The 17,141-nt window shown below is 50.7% G+C and overlaps 1 protein-coding gene across 3 annotated transcripts in view; it reads right to left on the bottom strand.

Moving 5' to 3' along the window:
* LOC139764851 (uncharacterized) overlaps window positions 1–17,141 on the bottom strand; it is a 174,082-nt gene that overhangs the window by 53,755 nt on the left and 103,186 nt on the right. Inside the window, exon 1 of one of the 3 annotated variants that reach the window (XM_071691852.1) lies at window positions 3,156–3,358. The exons of the other annotated variants lie outside the window; for them this stretch is intronic. Coding sequence (XP_071547953.1) covers window positions 3,156–3,158 — 3 coding nt within the window. The 5' untranslated portion in view covers window positions 3,159–3,358. Of the gene's footprint in view, window positions 1–3,155; window positions 3,359–17,141 lie in introns of those variants that run through there. 3 annotated transcript variants of the gene reach the window in all.

The raw sequence follows: 17,141 nt of genomic DNA, 5'->3' as shown, positions 1-17,141 counted from the left end.
CTCTCAATATATTTGTGTTGGTGTAACGCCTCCTGACCGCCATCTACTCCCACTCGCCCTTCGTTTCAGTCATTCGGTATAAAGTGACTCTCTAGCGTGTCGGTCGGTTTATACACTCGCCGCTCTATCGGTCCGTATACATCGGCTCCACTCTACCGGGCGGCGTAAATGGGCCTCCAGGGTGTCCTCAGGTATATTAAATGGCACTCATCTCTTCAGGCCTTTTACGAACGAGAGCAACAGTGGTACAAGTCTTCACGCCCTCTCGAAAGCCAGTTACACAACCACAGGTTGACATGGTTATGGGTTCCCATGGTCATTGGATAGTTGCTATGGTCGTTGGGTGGTTCCCATGATCGCAAGGTGGTTGTTATGGTCGTTGGGTGGTTGCCATGGTCGTTGGGTGGTTGCCATGATCGCTGTATGGTCACCACTAACTCAACAAGTGACTGTGGGTGTGAGGGTTGGGGTGTGGGGCAGGTGTCAAGGCCAGGACACTAGCCTCTGACCTTTGACCCGGGGAAACTGGTGTCTATAATGCAAGACTCGAGAGGCACAGGTTAAAGAGTCCCTCGTGATGTGTTTCCCCGACTCTCGACAACTCCTCTTCCTCCAGTCTCTCTCTCCTCCACGTGCCACACATCCAGTTTTCTTCCCCTTTAATCATAATATTAATCTCTCTCTCTCTCTCTCTCTCTCTCTCTCTCTCTCTCTCTCTCTCTCTCTCTCTCTCTCTCTCTCTCTCTAAATTACAAGATTAACTTCACATGTTCCCGGTCTTTCCTGGTAATGACTATGTCGGGGGGGCAATCTTCATGTCCTCGTCCGTCACCTTCCCCCTGGCGAGAGGCATCGCCTTGGGAGGCTGGAGAGGCCACGGAGACTCGCCTCAACGCGAGGTCTGGCTGGGTCTCGTCTGGCCTCGACTTTCACTTAAAATGTCTCCGGAACAATGTTTACCCTCAGTCATCCGTAGTCTGCCTCCTCTCCCACTTGACGAAGTGAAGTTATAGATGGCCCTAGGGCGCATCACTCTTCGTAACAAGGCCCTGAGAATGGCTATGTATATATTAGCCTTCTACAATCTTCGACCCGTGGATTACTATCTCACTCTGCGTTCATCTGACCCACCCAGCGCTGGCTCGTACAAGCGCGTTCTTCTCCGTGTTCTCCTCACCGACATATTTATCTGCCAGCCCAACCAGCTTTCCCAAGACGTCCCCCCCCTCCTTCCCTCACCTCCTCGCGTCTCCAACACAGCAAAGTCGGGGACATGAGTCTTGCTCTGAGTTCGAAGTTGTACGTCCACTCACACGCTAAATGGGTTAGTACTGGAGAACAGGTCTTCGCTTCCCATTCCCGGCTACGTTCATTTCCCCCATCTCCTCAAGTCCTCTAGCACGACAATGCGACCCTTTACCACGACGGTACGACCCTTGAGCACGACGGTAAGACCCTTGAGTACGACGGTACGACCACTGGACGAGATGGCGAGGCCTTTTCGACCTGATCCTTTAAAAGGTACGTCCAATGACAGATCATCGAGCCCAAGGGTCGTGCCGTCGTGCTCAAGGGTCGTACAATCGTGTTCATAGGTTTCAAAACGTACATTCCTGCCATCATAACATGTTTACATGCATCCTGACCAGACACATCATCTGCATACATCGCAATGACTTCATCTCGACCCATCATTATGACATCCACTTCAGCTGTGTTGACATCACCCTCCCTCGACCTCAGAATGACATCGCTTACATCATTCCAAGCTGACGTCCTCCAGCTACCACAGCGACGACACCTCCCGCCACCGCCCCCACTGACATCGCCTACCCCCGCTCCAGGCGACGTACAACACATCGCCCCACCATTAGCAACTCATCCTCGTGAAGTCGTCAACAAATTCCGACAAGAAAACCCAGATAAACAGACGAACAGAAACATCTTTACGCGACGCCATGAACTATCCTGAGTAGTAGATTGGTAGTTTGTTAACCCCAATGGCCCTTGATTGGCCAGTCATCAGGCACCCTTCGACGGGAACCACATCAGACTCAACTGTGCTACACCGAAGGGCCTCAACCACAAAGTCATGACTCATGACGATCTTAATTCGTATATAAAAAAAAAATCGAGTACATAACACTGACATTGTCCTAATAATCCAACCCGGTGAATTATTTCAGGGTTACGTAAACTTCCTCCACGATCCGGGTCAAGAACGCATCTTCAAGACAAGAGGACACAGTGGCGTTCATCATACTCGTTTGTACAGAATAATGACCAGAGGATGTGGCAATATTCATCTCGGTCATGCATTCGTTAAGCCCAAGTTAAAACAAAAAATGGCCACACATTATCTGACTTTTCCGTTTCAATACGAATAAATACCACTGGTACAAAAATGGTTATAAATACGTCATTAAGTTCGTTACCAGATTTAAACCTACGTCATATCATAATTCTATCGCCATATAAGATATGTATATTTATTCATCGCATAACTGTCGTGCTACATCTTCGTCATTGATGTTTATAAAAGGATTTAATTGTTATTGGAACGGTGGAAGACTTTCCCTCGTATACATTAAATGACATCGTGCACTGTGCAGGCGGCAACCCTCCTTCCGTGTTTAGAATTCGTCCCCGACCTGCGTGTTACGGCAAATTAGGCCGTGACGCAGCATCCTCCGCCTTTGTGACGGTCTCATGAGATAAGAAACTACAATATAATGGAAGGTCCGGCGAGGGTCCCTCACACTCAAACCTCCGCCACTACATGTTCAACACAGCAGGAACCACCTGAAGATGGTTACCAAGGTCCTCTACCCTATATATATATATATATATATATATATATATATATATATATATATATATATATATATATATATATATATAAGAAAATCGAACGAAGCAGGAAACAGGACTCAAGGGTATAAAACAGACGCTGACGCAAGCAAAAACAAAACTCATTCTATCGTCTGTGAGAGAAAGAGAGAGACAGTGTGGGAGGACGGGGGGAAAGAGAGAGAAAAGGGAGGGAATGAGGGAGGGAGAGAGGGAGGGAGGGAGGGAGGGAGGGGAGTTTTAAGGTGAACACGACCTCGCCCATTCAACAAACAGCAGGACACACCCGCCCTGTGCAGACCTACCATCAATCATCATTATGGTGAACCGTGAGTAGGTGAGGCGCTTCAGTGTTGCAAGGCTTCGACAGTCGTAGGAGACAAGGCCTCAGACCGACCCACACTCTCTCTTATACCTCACAGACGGCAAGGGAGTCTACGCAGAAGGATCTACACTCGTGGCCTCATACTTGGGTTCCACGCTGGCGTTTTCTGAGGCTCTTTTTCTTGTCCTGTGGCCTGACGTTCATCCTTGATCCACAAAATGTCATTCGCAATGTGTTGCAGTCGCCAGACCGGCCGAGCGAAGACAACTAAAACGGATTATGTCTCTTCATGAATCAATTCTTCCAGTTATTTTTTTTCAATATTCGTTTTACTCAAGCAGAAGACACGTATTGGTATATAACCCTGTTCTGTGCATGGTCTACTTTGGTTTCTGTCTCCAGTGACCACGAAGGAAATTACATTTTGTCTCCAGTATTCACTATGAAAATTATAATTCACCGATCTATTATACACACTGTTGCCAAAATCTCTCAGAACAGATCAACAAATGCGTTCCAGACACTGCTCTAACCACTTGTAACTAGCTCGTCTTCTTAACATTAGCTCGAGGGTAACCTGGACTCGAGCTGTGAGGTGAAAATCACATTCATCGTGAAGGACCTTTGACAAGAATATGGCCTCTGGCAGAGGAAAGATTTATTTCGCCATTTGTGGAGGTACTTTATTGTGCGACAATAATATACCAGAAAGTCTGATTGCTGGCGAAGTTGAATAACAGCTTTCACACACACACACACACACAACACACAGGTACGCTACGGACGCAAGCAGACGGGCAACAGATTCCACTCTCTTTCCTCGTCTTCTTTCCCCCTCCTCCTCTCGTCCACCTCACCTGCGCTCACCTGCTGCCCAAAGGTCAGCCAGGCAGGCACACGGGGAGGTAGGGACAGGCTGAGGTAGACGGCTACGGCATAACACGGCAACCCTTTGAAATAACCAACAGGTGACGAATTATTGAACCGACGCCTCCGCGGCCTGCCCGCGCCGCCGAAGAGAGATGCCCAGCCAATGGGAAAATACATAACAAACTCCCACAACCCCCGCCAATGGGGAAATGCATAACAAACTCCATCAACCAATCACAGAGCTGGGAACTGACTCTATATTGAGGGGGGGGTATAAAAACGTATTTTCAACCAATCGCAGACCACGAAACATATTACCTATTGATGATGTCATGACGGCCCTTCAGCCAATCACAAAGAACGGCACGGCCAACGTTCAACCATCCAAGATAAAACGGGGAATAGATAAAGAACTTTTTATCTATACATCTCCATCTCTTGTAAGACCAGGTAAGGAACTGATCAAACGTTTAGCAAGCGTTCGAGTGAACGTAATGCTGGATGGGATGAACCAAACGGTCAGGGGAACGTCATGATGGATGTGAGGAGTTCTAAGAAGCGTTCAGATGAACTTACTGAACGAGATACTGAGGCAGGAAGTGAACGGCAGGGGCGACAGCCCCCCCACAACAAACTCAATGTTTTAAAGATGAGCAAACCCCACGGTCAGACAAGCACAACTCGTTCTCCTAGATCTCCTGGGTGAACGCCCGCCCTCCACATTCAAAAGGATTTTCAATCCAGACCCGTCGCACGTTCAGGTCGATTTTCAACCTGAATGCAGAGCACATTCCCCGGGAATTTCTCTCTGATTTTCGAGCTGAACGCACTACACGTTCAACTCAGTTTTCTATCTCGACGCACTGCGCACGTTCAGCTGAACTTTCAAGCATCTTAAGCTATGTATCACGTCAGCCATGTATCCAGTGCACTGCTCCAACATAAGTTATGTATCACGTCAGCCACGTATCCCGTGCACTGCTCCAACATAAGTTATGTATTACGTCAGCCATGTATCCAGTGCACTGCTCCAACATAAGTTATGTATTACGTCAGCCGATGTTTCTTCACAATTCGTCGAGAAAGAGAGACTAAATTAAGACCATAAGGATGTGTGTACCATATGTATCACGCCACACATGACCACGTATCCCACTGAATGAAACCATAAAGAAGATTAATCACCTTCAGTATGTAACACTTACACCACACCCACACCCACCATATATCACCCACCCTCCACACAATGTATTACCCACCACCACCACACACACCACCACCACCACCACCACAGCACGCGAACTCTTGACCTTTCCACGTGATATAATCAGACGCTGAAAATGTTTTACTGCTAAGTGATTCTCAGCGTCAGGTTGACGCAGAGACGCCTCTCTGGTACGGTACGCATCCCTTGAACACGACGGTGTGATCCCTGAACACTGAACACGTTGTCAGCACAACTTTCCACGCTGTACAGTAACATGTAACTCGAAAAAAAATCACCCTAGCAGCCAGCAATTTGGATCAAACCAAAGAAATGGATAAAAGTATTGGGTTTACGGTCGTCATTTGAGTCTGGAAACATTGGGCGCGTCCAAAGACAGAAGAGAAGATAGGAACAGCCCATCGTAGTGTAGGTTTACACTCCTCACGAGACTGAAGAACCTCTGTCGAGCTGGTCAGTGAGGATAGAGCGATACATCGCACGACCAAACGTCTTCATAATGGAAAATAACGTGGGTGACAGTTACAGCCCTGGACGATGCCCTAAAGCTCTCGTCATCCTCTAACAACACCTCCCCCCCCCCCTTCTTCCCCTGTCAATAAGACCTTTCACAAGGGGAGGTCACCAAAGGCAGCTGACCTCGACCCCAAGAGGTCAATACAATACGTCAAGATCCCTGCGTCTTACGCCCAGGAACACGACGACCCTCACAGACCGTCCACATGACGGCCTGGTCTTTGACCCCGACGACTCGTTGAGAGTCGGGTCTCTCTAAGACCTTGGCCTTCACAACCCAAGGGTCGTACCGCCGTGCTCAAGGCCCGCACACCGTAAGGGCGACTTGAAGGAGGGAGAGACAGAGCAGAAGATGGTCGACCATCACAAGAGCCAGACGCTGGGGGGTTGAGGGAGGCGGACGAGAGAGGCGCCCAAGGGGCACTACGGGAGTGCTGCCCTCTCGTGGACAGATGGTGAAGGCATCATGCAGTGTCAAGACGCTTCGCTCATTATATGATCCTCATGATAACTTTGTGCATGACTCTGTGTGTGTGTGTGTGTGTGTGTGTGTGTGTGTGTGTGTGTGTGTGTGTGTGTGTGTGTGTAAAGGTTCATCAGGTCCAACCCTGGTCAGGGATCTTTGTCAATGACAGTCCGTTTTCTGGGGTTGGCACTGCTGGCATAAGTGTGGTGTGTGTGTGTGTGTGTGTGGGTGTTTTCGGGTATGCACAGGTCTGTTCCTAGCGCTACCATGCTGAGGTGGGAAACGACATACATGTGAAAAGAAAAGTCTTTTTTGGAATGTCCCATTAGCATTCTTGGCGTCTTAATCCTTCTATTTCTTCCTTACTGAGAGGCTTTGGAGCTCATCTCTTCAATCCCGTGTGGTGAGTAGATTATCACGTACCTTCCCCCATGTTCTTTCAACTCTCGCGGTAATTCGCACGTCTCATATCCTCGTATTCGCTCATGAATTGCTTCTGAATTCTCTCCTGACTTGCGTATTTCCATCAGTTTGCGACCTGAACATTTTCGTCCCCAAATTTCTCCCTCTCTCGTTGTGAAAGTTCGTATGATCATACCGCTCATTATTAAGCTCCACAGTGTTATGTCTTATCATGATCTTTGATTTCTATTGTTTATATTCATGATGGCTACCGGATCTTTCTCAATCCCCTTCTCCTGCTGGCTCTGTTTATACTACAGAAGCGTCTTTAACGCAGTGTTATTCATCGTTTATGGAGTGGGGGGTTTAAAGTCTCGCCTCGCCTCGCTTTCTAGTCAGGATCTGGTGCGATCGTGTTTTGTTTACGAGAGAGAGAGAGAGAGAGAGAGAGAGAGAGAGAGAGAGAGAGAGAGAGAGAGAGAGAGAGAGAGAGAGAGAGTTAGTTGAAACACTCGTCAGCGTCAGGAGCCAGAGGGAATCGGGTTACTGCTCTCCTCCCTCACTTACCACACCACCGCCACCATCCCCCACCACCACCACACAACCACCATCCCCCACCACCACCACCACACAACCACCATCCCCCACCACCACCACCACACAACCACCATCCCTCACCACCACCACCACACCGCCACCATCACCCACCACCACCACACAACCACCATCCCCCACCACCACCACCACACAACCACCATCCCCTACCACCACCACACAACCACCATCCCTCACCACCACCCTGAGGGAACCACCAATACCTCATTACCACGAGAACTTCAAACTGACTATTATATTTCTCTCTTGTGTCTCCCCTAATGATATGATTACTACACGAAAGTGCACTTGGGAACCTATCGTGTTTCATTTCCCTGTGGACTCATAGGAATATATATATATATATATATATATATATATATATATATATATATATATATATATATATATATATATATATATATAAAACTTTCCTGAGTTCAAAGGTCGTGTCACTCAGGGAAGGCGCCATCAGAGACCACGTCATGCACACGTCTACATCGTGGACGTCACGTTACTGCTGACGTCATCGGTAACGTCACACAGCAACGGTCGTTAACTTCCGGGGGCAAAGTGCAGAGTAGTAGTTGTCGTCCGTGAGAGGGGAGGGAGGAGGGGGGTCTCCATTTACCGTAATGGCCAGGGCGGTGCCACCGTGGACCACAGTGGGCTACCCACGACCTCCGGCGGCGCCCCATCTTCTACCGCCGCCTCAGTCTTCACTAATCTCTTCATTTGGACGGATTTCCTTCCATCCCATGTTCCATCACACTGGCCTCCCTCCCTCCCTATACACAAGCACCTTTCGTCGCTCCATCACACTGTCCTCCCTTCCTATATGGCCCCACGTCCTTCGTTACGTGAGCCTCCTTCATGATACACTCCTTCCTGCCACCGTAACACCAACAGATCAACAACTCGAACTCTCGAACGCCTCACGACTCGCCAGCGATCGCGACGCCGCCATGTGACCACAACAGACGTTAACTTTCATTGGACAGTGACCAACCGGCCCCCCGTCCTCGCACCGGTGCTGAATACCACCCAGCAACGACCCGTCCGTCGTGCTGGGCCGCTCGTAGGAGGTCGTTTGACTCTGACGTCATCACGCATGGAGGGGTCACCTCATGGATGCAGGAGACGTGGCCAGGGGAGGTCCTGGCGATGGAGCCAGCGCGCAGCCCACTGCGCAGTGTTTATCTCGGGCTGCTGCCGTTCCTTCGTCCTCCATTTATCAATATCAACCTAACCTGATATCAACACGTTATCGCCCATCATCGCTGCGTGTCGGGGGGGCGGAGGAACAGCGAGGGAAGGTACGTGTACACACACACACACATACACACACACAGCCAACAACCAAACGGACGAGCAAAAATGAGAGCGAACACATGATGTGTGAGGCAGGGGACCCCCGAGGGAACACATGATGTGTGAGGCAGGGGACCCCCGAGGGAACACATGATGTGTGAGGCAGGGGACCCCCGAGGGAACACATGATGTGTGAGGCAGGGGACCCCCGAGGGAACGCATGATGTGTGAGGCAGGGGACCCCCGAGGGAACGCATGATGTGTGAGGCAGGGGACCCCCGAGGGAACACATGATGTGTGAGGCAGGGGACCCCCGAGGGAACACATGATGTGTGAGGCAGGGGACCCCCGAGGGAACGCATGATGTGTGAGGCAGGGGACCCCCGAGGGAACGCACATGCATCCAGAACAAGTAGATTATCATGCTGGCTGGCGGGCAAGCAAGTGGTCAGGCAAGCATGCAGACAAGCAAGCAAGCCAGCCAGTGAGGCTGACCAGAGCAGGCGGAGCAGAATGGCTGACTGTCAGTCAGGCCAGCAAACAGGACACATCATCAGCAGACTGGCCATAGAAAATGGCGGTTGGTGATGCGATAATCCAGATGACCCTTGTGTAAACAATGGCCGAGCTCAGACACCAGTCGACACCAGGCGTCAGGACCTGTTTACATAGCGTCAGGAGGGCCAGGACCTGGTGCTACCCAGATCACCAGGCGTCAGGACCTGTTTACATAGCGTCAGGACCTGGTGCCACCAAGGTTACCAGGCGTCAGGACCTGTCAGGAGGGCCAGGACCTGGTGCTACCCAGGTCACCAGGCGTCAGGACCTGTTTACATAGCGTCAGGAGGGGCAGGACCTGGTGCCACCCAGGTTACCAGGCGTCAGGACCTGTTTACATAGCGTCAGGAGGGCCAGGACCTGGTGCTACCCAGGTTACCAGGCGTCAGGACCTGTTTACATAGCGTCAGGAGGGGCAGGACCTGGTGCCACCCAGGTTACCAGGCGTCAGGACCTGTTTACATAGCGTCAGGAGGGCCAGGACCTGGTGCCAACCAGGGAGTAACACCAGTGTTAAACTTTCTCCCTATAACACACACACACACACACACACACACACACACACACACACACACACACACACACACACACATACACACACACACACTTACATACATAAAGAAAATGGGGAGTGTAGATATAACCCACATACCCATGATACCTACAGCTCAGTGTGGAGGTTGGCAACCGCTAACATACCTCACAACCAACGCTACAAAAACACACAAATGCGTCGGAAACAAACAAACAAAAAAAATGCTGAAATCAACGTGAATGAGGTCACATATGGTGGGCGGGGCGGGAGGACTTGGGTGGTGTGAGTCGGAACAGACGGAACCACTGGAACGGAACGGAAGGGGACGAGGATCATGGAGGGAACACAGGTGAAGCGGGAGAGAACCTTCGTTGGAGATACGAGTGAAGGAATATTCTCCACAGCCTAGCAGTGTCTACAGACTGTACCATATTCACAGACAGACGGTCCAGCCTTACAGGCAATGACACTCCATCTTTGCAGTTAACAGTCTGTGTTTACATACACAAAGCATAGAGAGACAGTCTGTTCTTACAGAGGGACATTCCATGTTTATAGGTAGAGTCGACAGTTCCTTACAAACACTCCTGGTTTACATACTGTACAGACACCCTTTTCCACTTTGTGACAACAAAATACATTGTTTATGGCGTGTAACACAACACGAACGTTCAAAGTCCCCACTGTGTTTATCTGTAATAAGTTAAAACTTGTTCCGAGTCCTACAATGTTAATCATCCCTTGGGATATCCCTAAGGACTAGAGAGAAGGAATACGCCCACGTATCTCCCACTTGTCTCAGAAGGCAGCTAGGAGGGGAAGGAGCAGGGCAGAGGGAGGTGGAAATCCTTCCCTTCTGCATAACTTTACAAAAGATAGGACGGAGAAAGAAGCCAAAATAGTTTTTTTTTCTCTCTCTCTCTCTTCCTCTAAGACTCAGTCATCTGTTCCTGACGCTTCCTCGCTCACGCGGGTAAAAAACGGACACACGTGAAAGGAAAAACAGAAGAAGATCTGCACACATTGTGGAGGGGGGGCCATGAACTGGCCATGTTTCCACGTACAGAAGAGTAAAGTACACAGGGCACATGTAGACTCCATTACCACTCAAAGGATGTACTTCAAAGACAACTTCAAACACAATAATGATTGGCACAACAGTGTGTCAGCTGCACGCATACCTGACGCAGCTGCTGGTATCCAGAGTATGAAGAGGTCAGCTCAGGCAGCAACAAGAAATGCCAACCTCTGACCTCGCCCGCCGCCACGCCAGCAAGGTCATCTATCTCCCTGGGTCGGGTTGGCTTCCGCCCCACCGTGTGCGACAATGGCACTACCTGTGACCCGTGTATGGTAATGAGGAGGGAGGGCGGAGGGCCTGGTAGATCAGGGGGGGAGCCAGCCTGACAGGTGACAGAGGTCCACGACCAGGTATGGGAGGCGAGACGTGACGACCCGACCCGACAGGAAGGTAAACGTCCAACATGACCTCGCTGAATGGCTCCCGATGTGTGGTCACTCTTACACCAGGAAGTCTTAAAACATGAAGTTCTTAACGTAACGCAACACGTAAACAAACGTCTGATGCTCTACAGAGGCCATCTACGTCGACTGCACCGTCGCAACAGTTACGTCGTAGGAGCATTGTGCGACAGGTGAGGCTACGGGAGTCGCGTAGCATTCAACTCCCCCCACGCCACACAGGGAGCGCAGGAGCGTCGCTCAACACGGCCTCAGGGAGCCACGTCTCGGCCTTACAAATCAACTCGTCCGTCGCGGAAGTTATGTGACACACACACAAAAACATGGGAAGTTGGTCGCTCAGCCGAGGAGGGGGAGAGAGACGGTGTGAACATATCTATGAGGTCTTGGTTGACGGAGGGGTGGTGTGGGTTGCCTTGCTCTGGTGTCACTCCTTCCTCCTCCCCCTCACACACTCATCACTCTCCCATAACCACTGTGAGAGCGAATTCATGAGGCGCAAGACATTACTCATTTGATATAATCTCCTTCCTTATGGGGAAACTGGGGCTCCTTCCTCCTGAGATAATAATGAGGTTTATCACTGACTCATGAAGCAGGTACTCACAACAGCAGGTGGGGACATTTGCCCAACCTGGGCCACTCCACAACCACCTCCCACACACACACACACACACACACACACACACACACACACACACACACACGCCCCGTACACAACCATACGTCAGTCCACACCCCTCAAGCGTGTTCTACGACGAGTTATTCCCACCAAATGTATTTTAAATCGAATCAGTTTAGCGGGTAATCTCCATGTAAATATAAACACTCAACTCCCGAGTTGCATGGCTGATACTAACCCCCCCCCCTAACCCCACACCCCCCAACCCCACTTTCAACCCTGGACCAACCCTCCACAAAAGGACTTGTGCAAGAGGCCGATGAATTCTGAAACTCCCGTTCTTTTTCGCTCGCAGTTCTGGGTCCTGGCGGTTTTCTTATAATGAAATGCGCAGACACTTCTCAATGGTACTTCATTCATCCGCTATCAAACGTGGCATCTCCCATGTCCTAATTCCGTGCATATGTCTCCCACGGCAACACGCCCACTCCTCCCCCTCCACGTAGTGGACCGCTGCATGTACCCTCCCCAGATAATGGGGTGGGAACAAACCCCCTTCCCCCCCCATCAACTTAAGAATACGAAGCTGTAAAAAAAAAGTCGTAAATACTCACGTCGAGGGTAACAACTGGGATAGCCATACATTCAGCCTACCCTCGTCCTCCTCCACCACCGTTAACGTGGTGGTGGAGCGGCTCCCACCTTACCCACCGTCTCCGTCAACAGCTCCATCCCCACCACAACCACCACCAGACCGACGACACACGCCGCCTTAAACCACCCTCGAACCTTGGGTATGGTGGCCGACCTCTCTCGTCCTTGGCCTGAACCTTAAGGGTCAGGTCAAAGGCCAGGACTTCATATCCAAGGGTCGTGCCGTCGTACTCAAGGGTCGTACCGTCGTACTCAAGGGGCGTATCGTCGTACTCAAGGGTCTTAACGTCGTAATCAAGGGTCATAACGTCGTACTCAAGGGTCGTGCCGTCGTACTCAAGGGTCGCACCGTCGTACTCAGAGGTCGTGCCGTCGTATTCAAGTGTCGTAGCGTCGTATTCAAGGGTTGTATCGTCGTCGTGGACAGGGGGTTTAAGAATAGTCCCATCAAAATGTACAGTAGTAGTAGTAGTAGTAGTAGTAGTAGCAGAAGCAGCACTAGTAGTAGTAGTAGTAGTAGTAGTAGTAGTAGTACCCCAGGGTCGTGGACGACCCACCTCTGAGATCCAGTGGGTCAGTCTGCCTCTCCAAGATCCTGGCCACACTCAACCAACACCGTTGCCACATCAGGGTCCTCGCCACGCACACAGACACACACACACACACAACGACAATGTTGCCACATCTCACAACCGTCAGTCATTAAGAATTTTCTCCGTCACTCTTGACCCTCCTCTCACCACATTCTGGCAACAGTTACACACGCTATCACCCAAATACCTTGCCTACGTATATCTAGACAAGTAAAATAACATTTCTAAAACTAAAACTTAAAAAAATGCTGTGAGAGCGTAATCTTTTCCAGTCCACACTTTCCTATAAAGTCTCCAAGGCAGTATAGTCTCTGTATGGTTTTCGCTTCTCATCTTCCCTGCCTAACGTTGAGCCGGAGGGAGATGTGTCATTATGTACACCAGACGATCCCATCCCCACATAATCCTAACCTTGTCATAAACCATCAGCTCGTCTGTCAGGTCCTCCACAAGTACCTGCCAGGTCACACCACACTCCCCGAACCCAGTTTTCTCTGTAAGAAAACTGCAAGTGGTGGCTCTGGCTTCACCCCTGTGGCGTCGACTCTACCGACGTCCTATCTGGCCACACGTTAAGTGTTCGTTCTTCAACACTACTGTGGGAAGAGAGAGAGAGAGAGAGAGAGAGAGAGAGAGAGAGAGAGAGAGAGAGAGAGAGAGAGAGAGAGAGAGAGAGAGAGAGAGAGAGAGAGAGAACAGTCAACCCCCCTGTAACCTTTCCCACTGAAGGGGTCTACCTGGTTAATTAGCGGGTGTCCACTGCACAATGGCGTTCCGCTCTCCAGGTGTGTGTGTGTGTGTGTGTGTGTGTGTGTGTGTGTGTGTGTGTGTGTGTGTGTGTGTGTGTGTGTGTGTGTGCTGCAGGGAGAAAGGTTTACACTCAGTGTAACCCGTGGCCTCTTAACTACATATATGTGCAACAGTTCTATACCCCTTTGTTATACAGTTGTTATTATACAGGAGTAGTTAAGGCCACACAACTGCTATACAGGAGTAGTTAAGGCCACCCCACTGCTATACCGGTGCAGTTAAGGCCACCCCACTGCTATACCGGTGCAGTTAAGGCCACCCCACTGCTATAATGGTGCAGGTAGAAAACGGCCTCCGAGACCAGCGCCGACAGAGGCGGTCATACGCAGTCCAGGTTCACAGAATCCAGCCGGCGGGGTCTCCACACACCATCATCATCATCACCGTTATACCTGGGAGGTCACCTGGACTTGACCCCTCGAGCATATGACGGCGCTCCGACCCCCTTCTGAATACAATGGCACAAGACGACCCTTCCTGTCTGATCATGGTCGTGCGACCCTTGGGTATGATCTGATCATGGTCGTACGACCCTTGGGTATGATCTGATCATGGTCGTACGACCCTTTTGGGTATGATCGAGCGACGTATTGACCTGACACCCGATGGCTTGGGTCAAACGTCGCCTCATCACACCCGCGGGTCGTACCGTCTGGGTTAAGGGTCGTTCGTCGTGCTCAAGGGTCGTACCGTCGTGCGTGAGGGTCGTGCCGTCGCGCTCAAGGGTCGTACCGTCGTGCTCAAGGGTCGAACTGTGGAGATGAAGGAGTTAATAAACACTTAACGACGACTCTAATTCAGCGCCATTAAGGGATTAAGTCTGGGTAGTCAATGCACCGCACACCATCGCCCTGAAAAAGTCAAGTCCCACTTATGGAAGGGTTCGAACCCCTGGTACGAGATTACTGTGTACTGAACCCTGAGCGATCCCTGAGGAACTGTGAGAGATGGCCCTTTGGCTGAGGTACAGGGCCCTCTGGTTGTGGTACAGGGCCCCCTGGTTGTGGTATAGGGCCCTCTGGTTGTGGTATAGGGCCCTCTGGTTGTGGTACAGGGCCCCCTGGTTGTGGTACAGGGCCCCCTGGTTGTGGTATAGGGCCCTCTGGTTGTGGTATAGGGCCCTCTGGTTGTGGTACAGGGCCCCCTGGTTGTGGTACAGGGCCCCCTGGTTGTGGTATAGGGCCCTCTGGTTGTGGTATAGGGCCCTCTGGTTGTGGTACAGGGCCCCCTGGTTGTGGTATAGGGCCCTCTGGTTGAGGTACAGGCCCCCATGATGGCCCTCTGGTTGTGATAGAGGGTTCTCTGGTTTGTGGTACAGGGCCCCCTGGTTGTGGTACAGGGCCCCCTGGTTGTGGTACAGGGCCCCCTGGTCCTTGTCAGTGATACCACACGGCGTAACATACGTTATCACAACACAGGCGTCACAACCATGATGTAAATCACAACGGGAGAACATGGTGTCCGTGGTATGCGTGAGGCTACACGTTATACGAGGATTGACCGTTACGATACCTCCTTTGTTGGTCGGTCAGTGAAGCTCTGGTCTTCCCTTCCTCCCTTCCCTCATCGTACAACCCTGCGTCCTTCAGCAGCCGGGTCTACGAACACCCACACGATGATCTCTGTTTATGTCGTCATCCCTCACCACAAACCCCTCTCTACTTCCCCCCCAAAGATGGCCACGACCTGGTCATGTCGTCGACCGTGCCAAGTCGGTCACTATACATATATGATAAAAAAAACATAGCACACACACACACACACACACACATGTCCCCTGTTAAGATCTTGCTAGACCCCTACTGGTCTGTTAGTGGGTTACGTCTATTCTTACACCGCAATCGCAACATGTATGGTGGAGGAGGAGGGAAAAAAAGACTAGTGAAAATGACGCCCTTAACAGTCATCATCATAAGGGTCCAAACGTGAGGCCTTCTACTGTTGGGATGCGTCCAAGCTGCACGTCCGCCAGGGGGGTGAGGTAGGGGTACGTCCCCGTGCGCTGCGCTCGTCAATGGGCGTCACTGTCATGCGATCTGTTGCGTAAATATACGACAATGGCCGACGCCGCCCGACGGAACGACACAGTAGGGTTGATCCCACCTTCCCTGGCGGTGCGGTCCGTGAACACGACGGTGCGACACCTGGGACCGACGGTTCGATTCCCCGAGCACGACGGGGACGACGACCCGGCCTTGACCTGACACTCAAGGTTACGGTCGTCGCAGCCATGGGTCGTACCGTTGTCCTCGAGGCTTCGTACCGTCGTGCTCAAAGATCGTACCGTCGTGCTCAAAGATCGTACCGTTGTGCTCAAAGATCGAACCGTCATGCTCAAAGATCGTACCGTCGTGCTCAAAGATCGAACCGTCATGCTCAAAGATCGTACCGTCGCGCCAAAGATCGTACCGTCGTGCTCAAAGATCGTACCGTCGTGCTCAAAGATCGTACCGTCGTGCTCAAAGATCGTACCGTCGCGCTCAAAGATCGTACCGTCATGCTCAAAGATCGTACCGTCATGCAGAAGGGTTGAAACTACAGAAACATTTGTCTTTATATTTTGAAACAATTTCGTTCATAAAGGTGTATGGCTACATTACCTGACCTTCAGATGGTAAATAAATCTATACATAACCAAACTTCTTCATAACTCGGAGCTAAACATAAAGATCACATTACATTATTGTGGTATTACCACTGTGGCAACCACTGTGGTATTACAGTGACTGTGGCAACCACTGTGTTGGTATTACAGTGGTGGTATTACAGTGACTGTGGCAACCACTGTGGTGGTATTACAGTGGTGACTGTGGCAACCACTGTGGTGGTATTACAGTGACTGTGGCAACCACTGTGGTGGTATTACAGTGGTGACTGTGGCAACCACTGTGGTATTACAGTGGTGACTGTGGCAACCACTGTGGTATTACAGTGACTGTGGCAACCACTGTGGTATTACAGTGACTGTGGCAACCACTGTGGTATTACAGTGACTGTGGCAACCACTGTGGTATTACAGTGACTGTGGCAACCACTGTGGTATTACAGTGACTGTGGCAACCACTGTGGTATTACAGTGACTGTGGCAACCACTGTGGTATTACAGTGACTGTGGCAACCACTGTGGTATTACAGTGACTGTGGCAACCACTGTGGTGGTATTACAGTGACTGTGGCAACCACTGTGGTATTACAGTGACTGTGGCAACCACTGTGGTATTACAGTGACTGTGGCAACCACTGTGGTGGTATTACAGTGACTGTGGCAACCACTGTGGTATTACAGTGACTGTGGCAACCACTGTGGTATTACAGTGACTGTGGCAAC

This window comes from Panulirus ornatus, chromosome 51, assembly GCF_036320965.1.
Source record: "Panulirus ornatus isolate Po-2019 chromosome 51, ASM3632096v1, whole genome shotgun sequence".
Lineage (NCBI taxonomy): Eukaryota > Metazoa > Arthropoda > Malacostraca > Decapoda > Palinuridae > Panulirus > Panulirus ornatus.
The sequence above is the reverse complement of the archived record's forward strand: the minus strand, read 5'-3'. Positions and strand labels throughout refer to the sequence as shown.